The 24,377-nt window shown below is 36.4% G+C and overlaps 1 protein-coding gene across 2 annotated transcripts in view; it reads right to left on the reverse strand.

Moving 5' to 3' along the window:
• LOC122538831 (feline leukemia virus subgroup C receptor-related protein 2-like) overlaps positions 1-14,555 on the reverse strand; it is an 18,966-nt gene extending 4,411 nt beyond the window's left edge. Inside the window, exons 1-4 of one of the 2 annotated variants that reach the window (XM_043673271.1) lie at positions 8,911-9,765; positions 3,980-4,208; positions 3,168-3,389; positions 1,615-1,839 (exon numbers count right to left, since the gene is read on the reverse strand). In XM_043673271.1, the coding sequence (XP_043529206.1) occupies positions 1,615-1,839; positions 3,168-3,389; positions 3,980-4,060 (528 nt within the window). In that variant the 5' untranslated portion in view covers positions 4,061-4,208; positions 8,911-9,765. Of the gene's footprint in view, positions 1-1,614; positions 1,840-3,167; positions 3,390-3,979; positions 4,209-8,910; positions 9,766-14,399 lie in introns of those variants that run through there. The other variant, XM_043673270.1, reaches the window with a different exon arrangement.
• Positions 14,556-24,377: the final 9,822 nt, after the last annotated feature.

The following is a 24,377-nucleotide window of genomic DNA, read 5'->3' on the forward strand; positions in this document are numbered from 1 at the left end:
TTCACCTTTGACACTTTGAATCTTTTTACATGTCATAAATAAAAATCACACCTACAGAGAAAGAAATCTGCAATGATAATAAACGTGTAAAGTAATAAATCCAATTCATTCTTTGAATATGACAACTGGTACTTTACTTTTGATATTTCGAATCTTTTTACATGTCATAAATAAAAATCACACCTACAGAGAAAGAAATCTGCAATGGTAATAAACGTGTAAAGTAATAAATTTAATTCATTCTCTAAATATTACAACTGATATTTTACTTTTAATATTTTGAATCTTTTTACATGTCATATATAAAAATCACAGAGAAAGAAATCTGTAATAATAATAAACGTGTAAAGTAATAAATCCAATTCACCCTTTGAATATTACAACTGGCACTTTACTTTTGATACTTCGAATCTTTTTACATGTCATAAATAAAAATCACACCTACAGAGAAAGAAATCTGCAATGATAAAATAAACGTGTAAAGTAATAAATTTAATTCATTCTCCAAATATTACAACTTGTACTTTACTTTTGATTTTTCGAATCTTTTTACACATCATATATAAAAATCACACCTACAGAGAGAGATAAATCTTCCAGACGAGTCTCGTCTGACAACTCGTAATAATAAAATAGTCTGTTCGACAATGCACCTTGAATAGATTATCTCCCCGGGAAAGGGGTGCAGATTGTTGAAATGTAGGGTCCGTTTAACTCCACGGACGGGGGGCCCGTGTTCCCCTGTTCGCCGCCGCGAAATGAAACGTGGGTGCACGGTCCGACTCTGTTTCCCATCTAATCACTGCTTAACTATTCAACGACCCTGTCCCTTGAAATAGAGTTTTACCATACGCAGGTTGTGTGCACTCGAGCCCCATTTACCAGTACCGCTAGTTAACAACCGCCACGGGGTCGTACAGGCTCATTTGCTCGTGATGCTCATTGATGGAAATCGCGTGCGTTTGATACGCGACTCTGTTAGCTCAGTCGGTCGGACTAAAGTGGAGGAATCACGTCGTAAATTGATGGACGTTGACCTTTGAGACGGTAATTGAGACAATAGCCAGATACGATGTCGCGGAACGTTCCTCGTAGGTGAAGGTAATGCCTTGAAATTGATGAAGTGAGAAGAATCTCTAAAGAGGACGACGTTCGACAGGGCTGTTTCAATCGATTCGCCAGGCGTAATGTGTAATTACGTTAATTGATCGTCAATTTCGAAGTGAGTGACTTGGAATCGAGTTACGGAGGAAGGAATCGAGTTACGGAGAGAGAGAGAGAGAGTTAGATTGAAGCTTAGGAATTAATTTTCGTTAGGTTAAGATGCCACGAGATTGTTCAGTTTGAAAAATTGAAATAATCGTTTCGATATCTTTCTCAAAATATTTCACGAAATAAATCTGGCAGATGAAACGTTCGAGAACAAGTTTGAATCGTCCTGTACGTTTACACATTTTCATCTTCCCTTTCAACGTTGATTCGCTTTCCTTCCGTCTCGGTACGCGTGTCCGTTCGGTTTTCATCTTACGAAATGCACAATCCAGGCAGCCGATACAAAGCTGCGGGGCGAAAAAAAAAAAATCTTCGACCGAACGCAACGAATGGAAAACTGACCTGATTTCCGAAAACGCCGATGCTGCACGCGCTGCTGACCTGGTCCGGACCGAACCAAACAGCTGCCAGACGAGCCGGTACCGATAGAATGAACGTTTGACTTAGGGCAACCAACGATTGGCCGAGGAAAGTAATCCAGAAACGATCCGGGCTTACGCTGAACACTTTTATCCAAGATCCGAACGTCGTCCCGATCGCCCCTGCTAAGGCAGCGAACCTCAGCCCCTGAAATCGCAAGGATTCAATGATTATTAAGAAATTTAGAACAATTTCGTTTTTAAAGACAAATTTCATTCGCATATAAATTGTGACGTCTGCATTTCGCGACGGAAATCGTCAGTCGCTATCTTCGAGAATAACAAAGCGATGTTATCGAGATCAATTAATTCGAGGCGCGTTTGTTTTGACAAAATGGTCAAACAATGTCTGTTCCCAGTGTTTCGAAATGTCGAAAAGATTGTTTGAAGTCTAACGACTTGAGCTCAAACTCAACTTGCTTAATCGAATTATCTCCGTTCGAGATAAGTTTACAAGTGTTTGCTCGATCCATTAATCCTCGAGACATAATTGCCTCGTAGGTGATGTTAAGCACTTTCTCTGTTGCATTTCAAAACATCTTCAGGGAATTAAAAAAAAAAAGAAAAAAGTGAAGGGGAACGAAAAATTCTACTTCTTTGGGGGGAATCAAAGATCCAATCGAAATGGCGAGAACAATTAGAAAAATTGAGGATACTAGATGCAATTTGTTTGTAATCTGATATCTTTCATTTCTTTGTCGAAGGCCTGAATGCAACGAGAGTATGAAAGTCAAGTTTTGTCCATGTACATTTTATACGTCACTCCCGATAACAAAACGGATTAGATTAAACTCCGTTAAATTAAATTACACGGTTTGGATCGAATCGGTTGTAGATAACGCAGACAAATTTTTCCAGACGTTTCTTTAACCTCTTGCGCTGGAATGACGTGCCACGCACGTCGAGAATTTTTTGTCCCAAAATTCCAATATTTTCCCAGTTTTAAGTATATTAATATTAAGTATATTAAGTATAGTAATATTAATATTAAGTATATTAAGTATATTAATATTAATATTGAGTATATTAAGTATATTAATATTAATATTAAGTATATTAAGTATATTAATATTAATATTAAGTATATTAATATTAATATTAAGTATATTAAGTATATTAATATTAATATTAAGTATATTAAGTATATTAATATTAATATTAAGTATATTAAGTATATTAATATTAATATTAAGTATATTAAGTATATTAATATTAATATTAAGTATATTAAGTATATTAATATTAATATTAAGTATATTAAGTATATTAATATACACAATAATACATTAATATATACAATAATACATTTATCACTTCTCAATAATCCAGTGATATCACACCGACGAGTTCAAAAAGAAAGCGACGAATTCTTGTGTATACGATTTGGTCACTCGTTACGGTCCGCAGTCCAGTTGCCAGCGCAAGTGGTTAAGCGAGAGGTTGGTTGGTTTAAGCGATGAAAATCATCGAACTTACGAATCTGTCGAGCAGATAGCTCGCTGGAAAGATAAACGGAATGTAAGTTATCATGTAAATCATGCTGGTCATGTCCACCGAAAAGCTGGACACGTTGTAGTAGGCCATTATGATGTTGGCGATGATGCTGTACTGGATCCATTGCATCGCATTGCTGGCGCTATATAGCACGAAGATCATTAGGATCAGCCATCGTCGTTTGTACACCTTCGTCTCAATGATCTGCGGAGAAAAAGAGATCGTTTTGTTGAAACATCCGAGAAAACGATCTGAAACGGGGAGAGAAAGACAGATCGCTTTGATCTGAATTTTCTTCGCCAGTTAGAAGTTAGAGTCTATTTGAACTTTGCACCGTTGAACATCGTTGAACTCTAAATTCTCGAGTGTCATAATTTAAATTTCTCTGTACCCTCGGACCGTCAAGTACCTCAGAGTACCGTGACCTAAATTTCTCTACGCTTGAGATCCATTAAACCTAAGCTCTCGAGTACCTGCGCGCCAAGTATGTGTCTCTGCACTTGCAATTAGCATACTTGCAAATTAAATCCCCTAACGTCTAACCCTTCATCGTAATTTCTCGATAATCTCTCTGTTAATATTTATCTTACATCTCTTTGTATCTCAATACATTGATATATCGATATATATATAAGAAAATATTTAAATATCTCCAAAATTCACAAACAGAGTACCAAGGCTTCTTTGATTTTCAGAAAATTTATTAACACACACTGAACAAGGTGACAAGGTACGAGTTCCCGAGTGGATTGCTCGAATTCAGAAGTAGCTTCAGTTTCAGAGAACGTAGTCACCTGAGACGGTTGAACGCCGCCCTCGATTGCCTTTACATAGTCCACCGAGTTTTTCATTTTCGTATCCTGTCCTTGTTCCATGATTCACCGGCGGAGAGCCAACTGAAACCAAGTTGTAACCAATTTCACCCTGATCGATTTCTCCTCTTCGTTTCTTGGAATTTCTCGATTTTTCTTCTCGATTCACTCGGCGAGTGTTCTTCCGTTCTTCCTCGATCGAATCGACTCTCTGAGAAAAAAAAAAAAAAAAACAGATTGGACAAACGTGCAGCGAGAGATGTTTGTCTGACAAACGGGAGGGAAAAGAACGGGACACGGAAATGTGTTTCCAAGGTTTGAGAGAGAATTCTGAACGAGTGGTTTCTTCCTCGTCCAGTGTAAACGCACACTTAAGTCTAGCCAAGATCTCGTGATTTCTCGCGCCGAGGCTTAGAGTACCAATTAGTGGCCAACAGGCTTCTCGGAGCCTCAACAATGAATTCGAACGTGGATGCTCTGGAAAAACGTACCGAGATTCTCTTGCAGTGTCCCTGACGAGAAGTGTCCTTCGTTGTCTTCCTCTTTTTTTTCTTTTTCCTCCTCTAACAATCAGATTTTTCCACTACTTGTCTCGTGACTTGAAAATTGCGACAAAAGAATCACACGATTATTTTAGGAAAAAAAAAAAAAAAATGCGCTCGAATGCTTGTATAACGACAGAAGGATTTTGAGGAACGTTTGTTTGTGATTCATCGTGCGGCAATGCGAATTGATCGTTATAAGGCCGACGGAAGGAACAAATCGTTATTCGATGAATAAACGCAAACAATGAATTATTTATAAGGATCGTGCTTCGATTTCCAATGACAGCTTGGACGCGTTTTGACGGGCAATTAACAACGACAGATAGATTGACGACCGTATTTGGCTCGTATTTGAATCTTCTGGACTGTAATCAATTGTGTAATCAGTGATTAATAGTAAAGTTTAGGCATCACGTTGCGATAAAAGCGGCAAAATACAGCTCGCGGAAAAGTACGTTTTGAGAGGAATTGGATATTATTTTTTTGTCAATTAGAGGAACGACGTAATTCCAAGTAACACGAATAACGAGAGATATTACGTGGATCAAGAGGAGCAATATAATTCCCTTCTATCGACCAAATTATGACAATCAATGAAATTTTGACAATCGGCCAAGGACTGAAACTGCGCAATTTTTATAGCAATAACTCGAAAATATATATATCGAAATATATAAATATATTATATATTATAATAATATAAATATATATATTTATATTATACTTTTTATATTTATAATTATATTTTTGTTGTTATTTATATTATAAATATATAATATATTATAATATAAATAACAAAAAAAATATAATTATAAATATAAAAAGTATAATATTATATATATATATATATATATTTATATTTCAATATATATATTTCCGAGTTATTGCTATAAATATATAATATATTATAATATAAATAACAATAAAAATGTAATTATAAATATATATATTTATATTATTATAATATATAATAATACTATATAATATTATAGTATATATATAATATATAATAAGTAATATTATAGTATATTTATATATTTATAACATATATAAATATTATAGTATATTTATATATTTATAATATATATAACGAAAATATATAGCAATAAATCACGGTTTTTCCTTTTTTTCTGTCACAGGAAAGAAAGCGACACGCATCTCCTTCGAATTCAACAATCTTCGAACTTAAATTCACTCGTAGACTCCATTCAACCGCAGATTCCCTGTTTCAATTCACCTTATACTTAAGTTTCCCCAAGTTGCGCTACGATAATTTAAACTACGACAACGAAGGACATTTACACAGAATTCAGTACAAAAGGAATATAGAAATTCCCCTCCTCCTCTCTTCCCGTGAAGACTCGTCAACGAAGGATGGTGAGAGCGTTTCACAGGGTCAACGGAGGGAAAAGCCATAATTCCACGATGAAAATTCCGTAGAGAATCGGAGTAAATGATCCTTGAGCACCGGTAACTCGTGTAACTCGGTGGTTCGACCTTGCGCTCATTATCGTAAAAAAAGATCGTTCTCGTATGATTTATTCTAATGAACGTGCCCGGTTAACGCATCCGTTAGAGATACAGAGTGCGAAAACGTTCGAACATGTTTATCGCGAAGAGAATTTTCACGGATATATTATATTACGCCCACGTTCTTATGGAATTTAATTCATTAAACGTGAAATCGTGCCTTCCACACGAGTTTCTCGCTTATTTCTCTGTTTGATGAAGTTCCAAAGAAGCATAGTGAAATATAAATTTGAAAAATAGAAGGATAATTTCGAAAACAGGGAGCTTCGTATAGATCAAAGATTAGACTAATGTAATTAAAATTTCAATGCACGCAGCGCGCAAGTCGGAATTATAATTTTTGTAATTGTGGTTGGGTATGATGCGCGAGACAAGCCTCGTGTCTTTTATAAGCCGAGTGGAAAATTCGCAAGTTTCCGTAAACGGAAAATTTACGTCCCTTTCGCACGGAAAAATTGATTTCCCACGGCGAGAATTTCCACGTTCCCTTGGGAACTCCAATTTACTTTAAATTACGGGCGCAACATTTCGAAAAGATATAAAAAAAAAAGAACTCTCGTCTCAGTGATGATTAAATAGCTGAATGAAAATTGTGCGTTCCTCGTGTGAAAATAAGAAAATTAGAATAAAATTAATAAATAAAAGTTAAAATAGAAAAATAAAAATTAATAAAATTAATAAGCAAAAATAAAAATTAAACAATGCAATGTAAGTTCGTGTTTACGAAAAATATTGCCGAAAATAAATAGTCACTCGAACAACGCGATACGTTAATCTTGGAAAATAAAATAAAATAAAAAAATAAAAATTGATAAATTTAATAAATAAAAATTAAAATAAAAAAATAAAAATTAATAAATAAAAATAAAAATTAATCAATGCAATGTAAGTTCGTATTTAAAAAAAAATATTGCCGAATAAATAGTCACTCGGACGACGCGATATGTTAATCTTGGAAAATTAAAATAAAAACACAAAAATTGATAAATTTAATAAACAAAAATTAAAATAAAAAAATAAAAATTAATCGATGCAATGTAAATTCGTGTTTAAGAAAAATATTGCTGAAAATAAATAGTCACTCGAACAACGTGATACGTTAATCTTGGAAAATTAAAATAAAAACATAAAAATTGATAAATTTAATAAACAAAAATTAAAATAAAAAAATAAAAATTAATCGATGCAATGTAAGTTTGTGTTTAAGAAAAATATTGCTGAAAATAAATAATCACTCGAACAATGCGATACGTTAATCTTGGAAAATAAAATAAAATAAAAAAAAATAAAAATTAATAAATTTAGTAAATAAAAATTAAAGTAAAAAAATAAAAATTAATAAAATTAATGCATAAAAATAAAAATTAATCAATGCAATGTAAGTTCGTGTTTAAGAAAAATATTGCCGAAAATAAATGGTCACTCGAACAACACGATTCATTAATCTTGGAACATAAATGTCGATATTAAGCGTCCCATAAATGTTTTCCTTTCGCATTGTTCAAAATTCTCGAATAATTCGATCGATACGAGATTGAGAAAACCAACGAACACGATGCTTTCGAATCGCTCGATCTCGCGGGAAGGAAAAATCAATGAAAAGTCGATCGAGGAATCAGCGTGAGTTTCGTCCGGAATTCTAGGTTTTAAGGTCAAGGATCATAGGGCCAGAGGAGAAGCATTTAACGCGTCGGCCGCTACTGTAGAGACATCCCGAGAGTTTCCCGAATTGCAAATTTCAATTTGAATTTACGGCGAAACTCCATCAACGCTCTAGCGTTCGAGTATGATTATTCGAGCAAATTCCAAATCGTATTAATTCTCCGCGCTTTGTACAGCCGATGAATCACGAAGCGTGTGAAAGCAGAGGAACTTGATAGAATTGCGCTCAAAATAAAATGTTTCCATGAATGAACGACACGTGTGACATACAATAAAACGATCCTGCAGCGAACGTTGAATGGACGAACGATGAAATGTTCTCTCAGCAACGTGTTTTAGACATAGATAGACAATTAGATATCAAATTTACTGGCTATCGTTTGGGATTCGAGTAATTTAGATTGTGTATCTTTTCTTCTTAACTGTGCCGCGAACCATGTAATTGGTCGTTGAATGTGCGTGATTTATTTATTCATCTTCGTTTGGGGAATTTTTAATAAAAACAAAAAGAGCCTCGAGCCTATCTTTTATCCGCGATTTCTTCTTTTATCGTCCCTTTGTGTCCCGCGAAACAATTGAAGAACCGCTGATTCGAACCGACGCTTTGAAAACTCTTGTAACGATAAGCAAGATAAACACGAAAGTTCGACGTTTGCTTACAAGCGTGCGGAATAATTAGAGACGAAAATGGGATGATCTGTCAGTAAATTTACACCGGTGGCCGCGAAAAGTATTCAAGCACGTACATAATTTATTTACCGACGACGAAACGTTTCATTTATTGACCTTCGTAGCATTGAATTTCAAATGTATAATTAAATGACAGGAAATTTAATACACTTGGAATCTAATTAACTGCCGCGCGAATAACTATCGTTAATACAATGGCGTGCAAACAACACTTTGTGCAGCTGTGCGGGAGACCGAATTTTCCCCACTGAATTTCGGGAATTTAAATTCCCGATAAATCACGGCCTGTGAACCTTTTGCCTGTGAAATGCAATTACGCTCGGCATTTGTGCCCGCGCGCAAATTTCGACGCACAATATTTCGCTTCGAACGTCGACGAAGCGCGATTGTTTGACTTAATCATCGTTCTCGTTTCCGCCTCGAAACATCGCTCGTTCCTTTCGGGAAGGGGTGAGGAAAAAAAGAAAAAAAGAGAATGTGACTTACCTGAACAGGATGAGACGCGATGATCCTGTAGATCCAGCGATGATCGGTGATTGAGAGAGACTATCGTCTCCCGAGACCGTGTCTTCGACGACGCTCATAAAGTCACCGTTTTTATCGTTTTCACCAATTCTCACCGAGTTTTCAGTCACGAGCGCGAGTCCGCGAGAACGCACGGCCGAGTCCACGTGGATCGACTCGTTCTCCGCTGCCGGTCGCTCCGACCTATCTATCGTTCAGTCACGCGCCGTTTCCGCGATTAATCACCGGCAGATTCATCAAACGAGACAGAGTGAACGCGCGAAATGTGTCTGCGAAGCATCGAACTAATGGAAAATCGTGCTAATGGGGGAAAAAGAATTGCAGAGTGAAAAATCGTCGAACGGAGAGAGAAAGGAAAGATCCAAGGAATTTTCAAGGATCATCGAAACGATTTCTCGTCAATTGATTTCTTTCTTTCTTCTTTCAAATAAAACAGAGAATTTTACAGACAGATTGAATCACAGTTCTCCACGCATTTTTTGTTCTCGTGGAGAAATCAACGTGATACTCTCTCTCTCTCTCTCTTTCTTTGTTGTGTACTATCGATCAGTCGGGTTGGGGTACAGGTTACTCGACGTATATGACAAACAGACTCCTTCGTTCCTTCGTTCAACGGCGAATGAAATGAAAAGGTCCCTCGGGGGAAAAAAAAAAAAAAAAACGTCGATCAAAAAGTGGAGAAGGCGTTGAGAAAGGTGTTGCGTCGTGCAGTCAGGCGAGCTCGTCTGTCATGGCTGGTCGCAAGCCGATGCGACATCCGAGTCCACGGAGAGCTGGACATTAACTAAATCCGATAGATTCGCCGCGGCTCGCACCACCTACACGTCCTTCGTTTGATAGCGGCCTCACGCGCATCGACGAAACGCCGCTCGATCCATTGCTTCTGCGCGAGATTTCCGATGCCTCGAGCCCGCGATAACGGACTCTTTCTTCTTCCAATTATTTTTCTCTCTTTTGTTTTTTTTCTTTCTTTCGTTCGTTCTCTTTCCTCCGGGAGGGCGCGATCTCGCGGATCTAGAGGATCTGCTCGCTCCATTTGTTAAAGTGGATTTTTGTTTTGAAATTGAAAGAGGCCCGATGATGATGATGCCGATATTCGCGGAATGAACGCGAATGAACACGAATCGAAGAACACGAGTTCTCTCCTTTTGTTTTGGGTTTTAGCTTCGACAAGGCTTTCGATGCACTCGTTCCCACGTGCACGTAACTCGTCGCTGTACGATCACACCGAGCGAATGCTCGTTCGTTCCCCTCCCCACTCTGGCCGAATTTATGCTTGCATCGATATCGTCGTGTGTGTTCGCGAAACGAATGTATAATAAACGTGCACGAATTTCCCGGAGTACGGTAGGCGAACGAGCGAATTGGTAAAAACTTGGAAACTATCCGAGTAAATAAATAAATAAATAAAGCGTCTGTTCACGGTTCGCGTTACCTTTGAAAATTTGAAGAATTTCAAGACGATATTCGACGAAGATAAGTTGAAGAAAAATTCGACACGCGTGAAAGAGAAATGAAAATTTTCTTCGACTATCTCTCTGACGAGAGATTTTATATAGATACGACTCGAGAGTGAGATTAATTTAATTAATTTATCGAACGATAAGAAAGAATAGGGAGGGTAATACACGTGAAATTTTAATTTAATTTTCAATCGTAATACGATTGTTCGATCAAGATGAGAATCTATGTTTCTCCATTCACTTTCTGTTTAAACAATGAATACGTATCTTCTCTTGATCGATCGAGTAAAAGTCGAAACGATTCGAACGATCAACGCTGTCACATTGATCGACGTTGTTAGATCGATTCAGCGTTAAGAATGCTGACTCCTAGAGAAAACGAATAATCCTCTAACTAGAAAATAATGAAATAGCACAACACTGACACTCATACATTTTAAACATCCGCAATAACGTTGTTGTAAATGAGAAACAAAAAATACATTTGAACCGAAACAAAGATAACATAAATAAAAATAACACCGAAATAAAGATAACACCGAAATAAAGATAACACCGAAATGAAGACATTTGAAAGAAACAAAAATAATTCTTGCTAATTATTGGACGATAACAACATGAATCACACAGCCAGCGAGAGTTGTGGCGAATTAACGTTTTAAATCTTTTAACGATGAAACTTCATTCGGACAAATCGTTCGTAATAACGGAGAAATCTGTATATATAAATAAATCCTGTATGCCATAATCCAGTATGAAGCATCGTTTAAAAATAGAAATACATTCATCTTGTTAATATTAATATTCAACACACTGATACGTCAATGTTCAATATTAATATTCAACACACTGATATGTTAATCCAATACATTCGTTCGATCCTCAGTTTCCATTAGTTTCAAAAAAAAAAAAAAAAAACTAAAAGAGAAAATATAATTTGTACTAAACCAAAAGAAAATATCGTTGTACATACTTTGTAACTGAAAAAAAAAACTACTCTGATTAACGAGTCATCGAACGCGAAAAGGAACCAGCACCTTAACCGAAAAATGTTACGTAAACATTTTGCGGAGAGTACGAATAGTAGACGGACCTGTCTGTCTGACCAGACGCGTAATTATCCTACTTCGCGATGGAAGAACAGAGACAAAGGCAAAAAAAATTTTGGAGTATTATAGCATCGACTATCGCGAACAACGATGCAAATATAAATGTTCGTTTAAACGTAAAGTTTCTTTATCTGAAAGCTCGTCACGCGTTCGGTGGAAAGCTCGAACCGATCGAAATCAGACACGATTATATAGTTGCCGGTTAAATGGTTGGGGAGCATCGTTGTTTATCGTGATCATTATCGTCGGTTAGACGTCTGTTGACGAAAAACAACAGGCAATAGCTGAACGCAACTGACAATGTGTCAGGATGACACAGAGGTACTAATTGCTCGGTTCGTGCTCGGAGCGTGATAGCAAACCGAGCAAACAGGATCTTCCGAGAATATAGCTGGCCTAAGTCCTCGCAAATCCGACTTTACTGACGGTGAATACAGTCGATCTCGTATCGCCGAGCCGGATCTGTAGTAATTGCGCTTAACCGATCGTAAATTGCGAAAACTCTCAGACATCTAGTCAAATTTTCGCGGAACATCTCTTTCGTGTTCAACATTATACGCGCATTCGCGATATTGTATTGTATTGATTTATAATTGTATTTTATTAATTAAAATATAATATTATTGTATCGTATATATTATATTTTATAATATAGAATATAATAATATTACATTTCAGTAATTAAAATATAATATTATTATCGTAGTATATATATGTATATAAATATAATATTTTACAAGATATAATAATATTTTATATACGTAAATATAAAAATATAATATTTTGGAAAACATAATAATATTTTATATACGTATATAAAAATATATTTTACAAAACATAATAATATTTTATATATGTATATAAAAATATAATATTTTACAAAACATAATAATATTTTATATACATATATAAAAATATAATATTTTAATCAGCAAAATTGGATTAAAGTTTCAGTGTGTTACGTATTTTGTGAAGACACGGGAAAAAAATATGTTTTGTTTATTAATAATATGGTAAAAGTACATCTCTCTCAAAGTTCTGGTAAGAACATAAAAAGGAAAAGAAGATATCGACGTGAATATGATCGAGTTCTTTCTTTTTCAAACAATGTAATTTTCCTTTTATTCGAGCTTTAAATTAATAATGAGAAAATAAAGTTAGATATCATTTTCTCAAAAGTATAGCACATTTGATCCAACGTATTGTTCAGCGGAAATAGAACGTTTGCTGTGTTTGTGATTGCAAAGTAGATACTTTCAAGTAGAATACGCGTTGGAAAGATCAATCTGTGAAATTAACTTTTAATCAATTTCGAGAACTTTTTGAATAACCGCGCTGCTTGATCAGATAACGAACTGAACACGATCCACTAAAACGTTTCCAGAAATTGCTTATTTACAAAATTCCACTTATTTATATTTTTATATAAATTATAATTATAATAATTAAATTATAATATTTATATAAATTATAATTATATTTTTATATTATATATTTATATTTTTATACTTTTATATTTTTATATATTTTATTTTTATATATTTTTATATTTTTTATATTTTTATATTTTTATACACGTTAGAAATTATTATATTTTTAGTTTTATATTTTTATATTCTTATATATTTTAAATTTTTATTATATATTCTTATATATTTTAAATTTTTATATTTGTATATTTTTATATTTTTTCTTCCTCAAAAAAAGTTTCAAAACAACTCTTATCGTTTCGTGTTAAAGTAGTTTGCGAGAAATATCTCTCCTCTCAGGAGCTTTAGCATCTTTCAAGCTTTAGCTTGATCCGAATTTATCCTTTTAACAATTGTTTCACGTTCGAAAAAAAAATATCTTCCTTCTTCCGAAGTAGAACACGCCCAATTCGTCAACTTGTCGCACAATATTGGCATTATGTTTGAACAATTATTGTGTCACCGGATTCGATCCGACCTCGTTAAACTCAAAATCAAACAACCGAGATAAGACACGTCATTGATAAAACATTTTAGTGGCGATCGATCATTTATCTACGTTATGTAGCTTGCTGCGCGTCGCACGTATGACACAACGTAAATTATTGTGTTCCCTGACTTGTTCGAGTTGCTCCTCTCCGGTTATGCAACGTTTTTCTTCTCTCTGCGTACGCACATATCGGCGCAAAAAGAAAAAGAAACGAAAAGAAAAACGAGAAAGTTTGTTCCGATTCGTTGGTGTTTGATGCCAAAAGAAGCTCCTTATCTATCTATTGAATCCTCTTATCTATCTATCTGTCACTTTTCTATTTCTTTCTCCTTTGTTCCTTTTTTGCGAATTAATTATCAAATTGAGATAGACGTTAACTGCATAGTTCCAGGATGATTTTGATTTCCTTTCGGATATTTTCCTCCAAAAAAAAAAAAAAAAAAAAAAAAAAAAAAACAGACTATTCCCCGTGATCGAATCGTTATCGATAGCAAACGTTAATAAAAATAATTAAGACAAACACTCGTGTTTGTATCTCCATTGCTGCAAACACGTCACATAAAAAAATATCTCAATTTCTCGACGATACGTATGCTCGAAAGTTCGCTTTCCCAATCTAATCGACGATTATCGAGAAATGACGACAATGTTTATAACCGCAACAATAAAGGTCTGAAGTACCAGCTAGTAGTTAAGTCACGATAACAATTAGTAGAAAGTTACTAAAGTTTCAAGGATTCAGCGAAACGGAATAGTACGCAAGCTGAATACTGGTCGATACAATTCACAACCCCGTTATCAGCGTTCGCTGATAAAAGTTACAAACAGTTGGAAAGTTGCACGAGAGTTGCGGTGTCTATCTGGCCGGGGCGTTTATCTAATCGAAGGAAGACGTAATAGGAACGAAAAGAATTCATACCTGAGATAGCGGCTGATCAGAATGCTGGTTAGTTTGAAGCAGAAGGTCGCTCGACTCTTCTGGAAAATCTTGAATTTCGCTCATCGTCGTTGGCCGTCGAATTCACAAGCTCGATGTCGATTTCGATCAACGATCCTGCGTTCTTTTTTTTCCTTTTTTTTTTTTTTTTTGTTTACGTTCTTCCGACTGTTAAAGCACGCGAGAACTACTGCCGACGATTCTTCAAATGCAAATGAATCGAGTTTTTTTTAATCGCGTTTCAGTCAATTGAACATTCCTGATACCGTAGAAAATCGTAACGAAGCAGAATTAATGGAAGTTTTACGAGCATGTGTCACGAAACGCGCGATTGATTAGAACTGAAGATCCACGACGATTGATCAAAGTCGCGTCTGTTGGCAAAACAAAGCCAAACTGGAATATTAATTTTCTTAGGAGAAACGTGTTTACAATGTTTGATACGAGCTCGAAAGGTTATTTGATGGATACCGTGAACCGCGACGCTGTATCGGGATGATGATGATGATGATGATGATGAATTTCCACGCATCGAACCATCATTTCTTCGTTAATGATTCGTCAATGTTCAGCTGCCATTAAGTGGAGTCGTAAGCAAGTGAAAGAACTAACTTCATGCGCTGAAATGACGTGCCACGCACATCGAAAATTTATTGTAATATTTTCTCAGTTTCAAGTATATTTAAGTAAAACAAAATAGGCAAAACAAATGATCAATTTATTACTTCTCAATAATTTATATCCAGTGATATCATACCGACGAGTTCAAAAGAAAAAGAAAGCGACGAATTAATGTATACGGTTCGGTCACTCGTTACGGTCCGCAATCAGTTGACAGCGCAATGGGTTAACTTTTTGCACTGAAATTACGTGCCACGCACGTCGAGAATTTTTTGTACCAAAATTGTAATATTTTCTCAGTTTCAAGTATATTTAAGTTAAACAAAATAGGCAAAACAAATAATCAATTTATCACTTGTCAATAATTTCTATCCAGTGATATCATACGAGTTCAAAAAGCAAACGACTCGTTATGGTCCGCAATCAGTTGCCAGCGCAACTGATTAAACACGCTAATATCTCTTAAAAGAAGTAATAATTTTTTAAATAAGAAATTTAATGCAATCTCTTTTAACTCTTTGTGACTTGCTTGTTAAAGCATAGCCTTGAACCATGTAATTTACTGTCCTATTCGTTGTTATTTCGATTCTCTCTCTCTCTCTCTTCATATTTCATTTCCGTTTCCTTCCTTTTTACCAATTCCAACCTCGTTTCCGCTTCTTTTCACCATTTATTTCCCATTTGAACTTTTTCCCTGGCCTTATCTTACCTTTCAGAATCCCCCTATTTTCTCCTCGTATTTTTTCCTCTTTTTTTTTTTACCTTCAGTTTCTTCAGCTTCTCTTTTATTTTGCCTTTAAATATTTCCCTGATCTCGAAACATCTTTTAAACTCTTTTCTTCCACGTTCTTCGTTGTCACAGTATTGTATTAATATTATCGCATCGATAAGAAGTGATTTGCTCTTGGCTATTGAATCATAATTTCCAGATCAAAAATCGAAAAAATTGCAATCGATAAATATAAATATAAATATAAATATAAATATAAATATAAATTTTGTCAGTTTTGAGACAACATAGGAAACAGGTACGACGGAGGGTTGATTCCCTTATCTCTCACGAATTAAACAACATTTTGATTTATCAGAACGATTTAGAATCTCGATATCGAGCTTTATCGATGAAATGGAATCGTAATTTTGATATCAACAGCTCTCGTTCCCTGCGAGGAAACGAAGAACTTCACGTGGAATCGATGTTTACTATTCAAGGAAATGGATACGTTGTTAAAACAGGCTGCGATTAAACATGTACGTGTTTAATATGATAATGAGATCGTCCTTCCTAATGGTTACCTCTGAATCTCTTAACCTTTGCCTCAAGTGGCCGCCAAAGCTTTCGTTGTGTTCCGCACGATAATGCTTCTGCACTCTAGACGTGCCTTAAGCGGAATGCATTATTCCGGGGGGATAAATCATTTTACCGCTGAACAAGTAGAAGAAATAACGAAGTTGTTTGCGTAATGGCAAAATCTACTTGCGTGTCCGTCAACACTAACAACGACTTCGAAAATGAAAATAAAAAAGCATCTCCGTTGATATTGTGATAAAGATCTTCGTTGAATTAAATTTTCATGCTTAAAAGCATATTTAACGACGGCTAAATTCCGGAATTTTCATCAGAGAAGTTAAAATAAAAAAAGAAAAAAAATCGATAGATAAACTTTATAATATAATGGCGCACATTTTAATCTTCAAAAATACACTGTTTTACATCGAAAATGTCAAATAAAAGTTATAAATTGGCTATTTTGATCACTTTGGTGGTCCTAGTGTTGAGACACTAATAATTTAATTAATGAAACTTGATGAGTCGAGAAAATAAAATTGGTAGTATAGTAATGGATACTAAAATTAATAATGAAATGTCAAATAACAGTTATAAATTGGCCATTTTTGATCACTTTGTTGGTCCTAGTGTTGAGACACTAATGATTTAATTAATGAAATTTGATGGGTCGAGAGAATGAAATTAGTAATGGATGCTAAAATTAATAATACAGTAGTAGATTTATTGATTCTAATTGCCTGGTCGAAGTAGAAAAGTCCTGTTACATTAGTGATTACCGACAGTGTTAGTCAGACGCGCCTAAGCAATAGGCAACCAAGTAGACGAGGCTCGAGTTGTATCTGCCAATTGTAGGTGCAAAACATCAGTATAACATATAGGTATGAAACATAACTTGTTTTATTTGTTTTATCAGTAGGAACGATAAAAAAAAATTCGTGAAATTCAAAATTTCTCCTACCAGAGATCGCCAAGAGACTTTCGAAGTTTCTTCATTGTTGATGATAATTGTTAAAATCTCAGTATCCGATAATAAACATCGTCTGGTTTATTCACGTTGTAACTACGAACGGATAGACAAAAGTAGGCTACAATTACAGAAAGATGATCGAACGGAACGCCAAATGTCCATGTTGTAATGCGAGGCAAACAATTACGGATAAGTTCGATCGTGTTTCATCCTCAACGTCGTGTGCGCCACGTTGGACGATTTGTCCTGACTACTTTGTTTGCGTGTGACACGGATCGAAACAATACTGACGTAACAACTCGGATAAGAGTTACGCAATAACTTGGCGTAGTTTTTCCCTCGATCTCAGAAAATTACATTTCCCTGTATTTTAAGCGCTGTTACGCGTAACCGACACACCGGGTCACCGTTGACCCAAAACGTGAACGTAGCGAAAAAGAGCCAGATGCTATATATGTAATGATAATAAATATGGTACCAAATATGCCAAATGTTTACGATTTATGTGCAAAGAGCATGCAATAAAACACAATAACGTTGTATGTACGCAGTGCACATAAATAAAAAATATGTTTATATAAAATTTTACATTTTTTAAACAAACTCCTCTCCTCTCCATACTATAAACGTTATTAGACAACATCCTGTACCAGAAAGTTTGGTGCAAAGCAAGTATAGTAAAAATTCAGCTATGGGTCAAAAGTGACCCGGTGTCGCTCATTTATGTACGTTGGCTCTATTCCGAGGGTTAACTGATTATCCAAGAATCGAGAGAAAGAGAGAATCACTTCTTTTCCATCGAGAAATCCTTAAAATGTAATTTCTCAGGCACGATGAAAATTTTTTGAAAATTAACAGACGAAAAATCCTCTGCCTTCAAATATGTGTCTATTTTTAGCTGTTACGCAGATATTAAAATAACATACTTCAGACAATTCGTGTCTTTTTTCATTCGAAGGGAAATTCAGAAACGAGGAAACGGCTCCAAAGTCAATTTGCAAGAGAGTACAAGGCCGAGACTGGAACGAATTGCAAACATTGACGATGAAATATGCCATTGGACAGGTGGATCATTCCTAGACAAAGTGAAGTCGCGCCGAGACGAACGACTGAACAACGCGTAATACGATGTCGAGAAGGTGCACACACGCGTGGTCTACACGCGGAGAGTTTGACTCTGGTTCAGTTCAATCTTATCGTGCGGTCCGCTCACATCTCCCTGGATACGCACCAACGTTGCCGATTTAATAACGACCTCGGAACTCCGAATTTCCGAGCGTGAAGAGTGCGTGAAAGTGCCGACATCCCGCGGCGAAAGCTCAAAATTTCCCCTCGTTTCGACGAAGCCCAGATCGTTCCTCAGACCTGTTTGCTCGTTTGAGAAGAATCCTCTTATCCTGTTTACCAAGTTGTGAAAAAAATCACGATAATAGAAGACAGAGAGTAATTTCGGAACGGATGACAACGACAAAGCGTTTCATTTCAAAGGTCGAACCGAAGGAAACGAGTTGCTATCTTTATCGCGAAGCTTACGTCGGACCAAAGATCTCGTTTTAAATATCGATCGGCAACAGCAGTCTTTCGATGCACTTCCTCGATCGAATCGACGTCGTTAATAGTTGATCGACAGGTCTTTATCGACTCTCTATCAGATAATAACCAGAACGCTGGCGGCGTATCTCGCGAGCCTCGCGATCAAGCAACTCAGAATCAGTCATCAGAGTCGGCGGTATCTGTACAGAAGTTGTTCCATGTTCCTTCGAAGAGCTATTTCCAAATATTAATAACCGAAGCCGAGGATCGAGTTTCACCAAGTATCCTCGACGAGGTCCAAGTGTTTCCGAGATTTTTGTTTGCCTCGTTGAGGGGAAACGGAAGAGAAATGGACTCGAGAGTGATCGGCGTGCAAGGCACAGCCAAGTGGATCCATCAGCAGTAATTAAACGTCAATCCTGTCGTCGCGGGCAGAGACACGAGCCGATCGATTGATATTCGATTTCGAGGGAGGGGGGAAATGAGTTCAATGAGTGGAAAAATGTTGGCGTCGCCTGGCATGAGCTTGATGGTGGCCGGTGTGGCTTCTGGGATTTGTTTCCTCATTTACAGCGGCGTTCTTCGGCGGTAAGTGCGTGTCAAACTTTGTCAAACGCGGTCTTCTCGCGTGCCTTCGAGTTCACTCCTTCGAATTTACCCGGAACAACCCGGGCGATAATAATAACGAGGAAAAATCATGGACGAAAATGGAGAAACGTAACGTGGTAAAAGTAGGTCGAGTACCACCTCGATTCCGATTGTTTGATCTCCGTCGGCTTTACTCAGCAAACACATCATTCTCGCGGTGATTTATATTATTTCTTCGACGACCTGTTTTAATTTTAATTTCTTCTTGCCAAGACGGCGAAAAAAACACACTTGCTTCCGAGCCTTGAAGATATCGCGGATAGGCGTTAATGACGCGTGACGTAGCGTGCACATGCCTCGTTTATCTGTGATGCGCTTTAAATCACCTCGTTGCGACTTCTTCTTCTTCTTCTTCTTCTTCTTCTTCCTGCTCTTTTCCTACTCGTTCTCCGTACGGTTCTCTCTTGAACTTCCTTCCATTTTGTTTGAGAATTTAAATGCGATAACAGCGGTCGCCCGAGGCCATGAGATTACGAACCCGCTTCCAAATACCGGATTCCAATCGATTTATTCACTTTCGATTTAACGGCGCTTCGCTCGCATCGATCGAGCAAGCTATCTCCAGAAAACTCCAGAGATACATTTCTATGATTCGTGACGAATTAAATCGATCATCGAGTTTATATCTGATCAGCGAGAGTCAACGTCCAATGGTCGTCAAGGAATAATCGCCATCTCAATGTAATCTACGAGCACGTCGATTATTACGATACGAGACGATGATCGATGGTTATTAGCGAACATAAACACCGAGATAAAATTCTTTCGAGTAAAAACAATTCCTAAATTTAGACAAGTTCGATTCGAATCTTAGGCAATTTTTATTGGAAGCAGAATAATTTGAGATCCTCGAGAAAATTTCTAGAAAATCGTAGATACAACTGTATGTAATATTTTGCAATGAAGCTAGTCGCGACAGCCACAAAAAGAACTCGTGTCGCAAAAAAAGTGAGAAGAAACTTCTAAATAAATATTTTCAGCTCTCGTAATTGAATTTTTTTTTCTCGCCTTCGTAGCAGATTACGAAACCTGCCGCAAACGATTTCGCTAATGAATTTCCAAGCATTGCGCGAAACATCACTCTAAATATTCATTAAGCTCTTTCTTGCCTCACCGTTTTCATTATTATTCCTTCGTTTTCTTTTTCTTCGACAAATCGCATACGAATCTGATACGAAATGGCAGAGCAGATAATCTCGGTTCGCTCAGTTCCCACAGCTGTAACGTCCTTCCTTCGATTCAAGACAATTTCGAAGGCGTATTAATTTATAAAGCAACGAAACACAGTACCATCTGGCACACCAATCGCAAAACCAACGTACAGAGATACCGAGGACATAATCTCTTGGATTACGAGATATATACGAAGATTAGATTGTCCATTGTGTTTCGGTTAATGCGAAACAGCACGCGGAACTAATTATAACTTTTCACGCGTGAAGGAACGTCGATAGCTTATCAGCGTTAAAATATGAATTTCTAATCAAAGAGAAAGAGAGAGAGAGAGAGAGAGAGAGAGAGAGAGAGAGAGAGAGAGTAACTTGACGATTCAGAATAATTAAATATCGAGGAATAAATGTTATTTGTTATTTAGGAAAAATGGTTATCTGGAGAATGTGAAAGAATTATCTAATCGGAGAGAGGATAAAGAAAACAATATAAGGAACAATGTACGAACTTCTGTAAGAATTAATATGTTATTGCATGTTCTAATAATCGAAATATAATTGTCTTTAGAATTGAAATTTTCTAACATTGACAGGCCCGGATTTAACTTCTCGCGCTGAAATGACCCAAATTGCAATATTTTCTGTTTCAAGTACATTTAAATGTAACCCAGGCAAAACAAATGATAAGTTTATTATAGTATATTAAGTATATTCTTAATAATTTCTATCCAGTGATATCATACAGACGAGTTCAAAAGGAAAATAAAGCGACGAATGATTGTATACGGCTCGGTCACTCGTTATGGTCCGCGAGCCAGCTGCCCAGCTGCAAGGGGTTAAAGGAATGTTTCTGAGACAAAAAAATTTGATCCAAGCATCTAACGAATTATCTCGAATACTTGTCCAAGAGTGCACAAGCAAGTTCCCTTTTTCCTGCGTCAGCCTGTACAATCACCACACGCTCACTCGTCCATAAACTTTGCCTGTGTGTTCACGACACACGCGTCCATTCGCGCAGAAGCGTGCAACAGTTACACGGCAATCGGCGTTCAAAGCTTTTTTTCGAACGGTCTCTCGTGTAAACGCCAATTAGACGTACGATTTTCGTGATGATTCGTCACGAATCTCTTGGGACTGACGCACAAGAAACACCAAAAGTAGAGAGGGGCGAAGAAACGAGAGTTAGTGGCCGGTCTCTCGACGATCCAGCTGGAATTTCTTCGTTCGGTACCGATATGAAATGAGGTTCCCGCTCGATGTTGAGAGTTCCCGACTAAAAGTAGTCCGGCCAAAGGCCTCCGAGAACAATCTTTGGTCGTTGCGATCCGCATGATACGCGTATGCATATTTTTCTCGGTTCGTTGCGCATAGAAGTCGTCGAACATTCCTTCGAGTTTTAACTGATTAGAGTTGCTACGATTCAAGCGGTACACGCTTGTGTCACACCGGTACTTTCCGCTACGCGCTATGCGTAGAAAAGATCGAATATTCCTTCGTAAGTTAGAAAAATTTGGTTTGGTGTGTATAATTTTGTGACTGGTCGAAACCGGATAATTCCAAATGGAAACTTATATAAAATATTATTATAATAATATATAAATATATAATAAATATTTATATATTATTATAATAATATATTATAAATATATTATATATTATTATAATAATATATAAATATATAATTAATTATATAAAATATTATTATAATAACTTATATAAATATATACTTATAATAACTTACATAATAATTTATATAAAATATTATAATTATTAATAATAAAAAAATTAGTATATAGAGATATTGCAACGAAGGAAATATTACAGAAACTCTTCTAGCGAAACTATTCTAATTTCGTTGAAATCGTGAAAAAATTGTTCCTCGTCCAGAAAAAGGGCGAGATTATTCATCCAAGAGGAAAACTGTGATGCTCGATATATTTTAAAAGCTGCAAACAACGAGCAAAAGAAGTTGAAATCGAGAGTTCATCGAGAGTTTCCGCGGGAGAAGAAACAAATCAGTATATCTTTATACTTGACAAAATCGGGTTTGAACTTTTGCAACGCCCTGTAGGCACGCGCGTGGCCGTGTTTATAAACGAAGATGTTGGTACGCGTATGCATACGACGGACTTTGGTATGCAGGGCTCGTTTTTATTTACTCTCTCTTGTTCTGACCAGTCTGACGAGTGTCGTTCACATTCTCCTTTTTCCCCTCGAGCACACGGTAAATTACGTTTCGGTGATTTTCCGAGATACGGGGGGGGGGGGGGGGATGACAAAAATCGTGGCTCCGTTTGGTTCGCATTTTCATTCAGAATATTGGGAAAGATTGAGCCGAGAATCGAACGAATTGAAGTCGACAGTTGAATCTTGAAAATTATGTGACCGAAAAATTTCTTTATTTTTTTTTTCTCTGCTAAAATGTTTAATTTTTAACCAAACTATAAATCATCAGAGGTAAAAAAAAAAACGGAAAGAAGCTTTTATTCATAAGCATTATACGAAAAATCATTTAAATTTAAAATACACTTTTACATATGTAAGATTTCTAAGAAAAATGATAAATCAATAGTTTTAATGTTAAAAAGGAAACATTTCTGATATTCTGAATACAAATTTTTACTGTCACGTTGCTCTGTACTTTTCCTCGCGAAGATTTGATTCATAAGGAAAATGATGGTCTTTGGTCATTTTTTATAGAAAAATGATACTCACCAGCTCGTTAATTTTTGAAGAATTTATTGGTAATTCTTTACTCGTCAAAGAAAATGTCATTTTCCGTTTTCGAAAGAACACACTATTTAAAATGGCACGACGTAGAAAATAGCCCAGTTTGCAAGCACAAGAAAATGTCATTTTTCCGATTTGTTGTAGCACCGGTGTATTGAAAGAATACACTATTTAAAATGGCACGATGCGCAAAAGTAGTTTAGCAAATAAAAAACGTACGTAAGCAGTTAATTGCGCGGTAATTGCGCGTTTGTGACATGAGCAATTCAAGATAAGCATCGTAAAATACGCAATACCTGTGACAGTTGAAATATTTCTGTTCTGACAAAAATTTATCTTTGCAAAAATCGTTAATTAATTGCCATTTGTTGCCATGCGCGTGTACTGAGAACTTTTTACGAATATCTTTGCGATTCTCTTGAAAATTTACAAATGTAATTATTATACAACTGTTACCAATAACGCTGAAGCAGAGCCCTGATAGAAAAAGATTCGAGAAAAATTCGAAAAATCTGCAGTACAGAGGCAATTTAATCTGAGCACCTGGAAAGTACCATTTTCATCCGCCACGTTCCTCCTTGCCTTTTCTGTGTCAAATAGCAGCGTTGAAAAAAAAAAAAAAGGAACAAACGAGATACGAGATAACGAAACGTTGCGCGAGAGAAAGAGACAGCTTAATTCCCCGAGCAACGACAAACGGAAGAACCGGCAGAAACTTTACCAAACGAAAGCAAACCGAGACGATATTGTTCAACTCGACGGAGATAGGCGCTCGTTTCTCACGGCGGCTCGTTTTCGTAACAATGTCACGTGCCGTTAATTCGACGTTCGAGGAACTTTCAAGTTGGCCATGACGCGTTGCTCGCGTGGTTGCGGACGCGTTTTCTGCTTCTCGAATAATTCGGAACAGATCGATATCGACCGGCGACCGATGTGTACGTGTGTGTGTGTGTGTGTCTGTCTGTCTTAACGAGCGTTCATTGTTCCGTGACGTGTCAGTG

Source organism: Frieseomelitta varia, unplaced genomic scaffold, assembly GCF_011392965.1.
Source record: "Frieseomelitta varia isolate USP_RPSP 00005682 unplaced genomic scaffold, Fvar_1.2 scaffold_180, whole genome shotgun sequence".
In the NCBI taxonomy this organism is placed as follows: domain Eukaryota; kingdom Metazoa; phylum Arthropoda; class Insecta; order Hymenoptera; family Apidae; genus Frieseomelitta; species Frieseomelitta varia.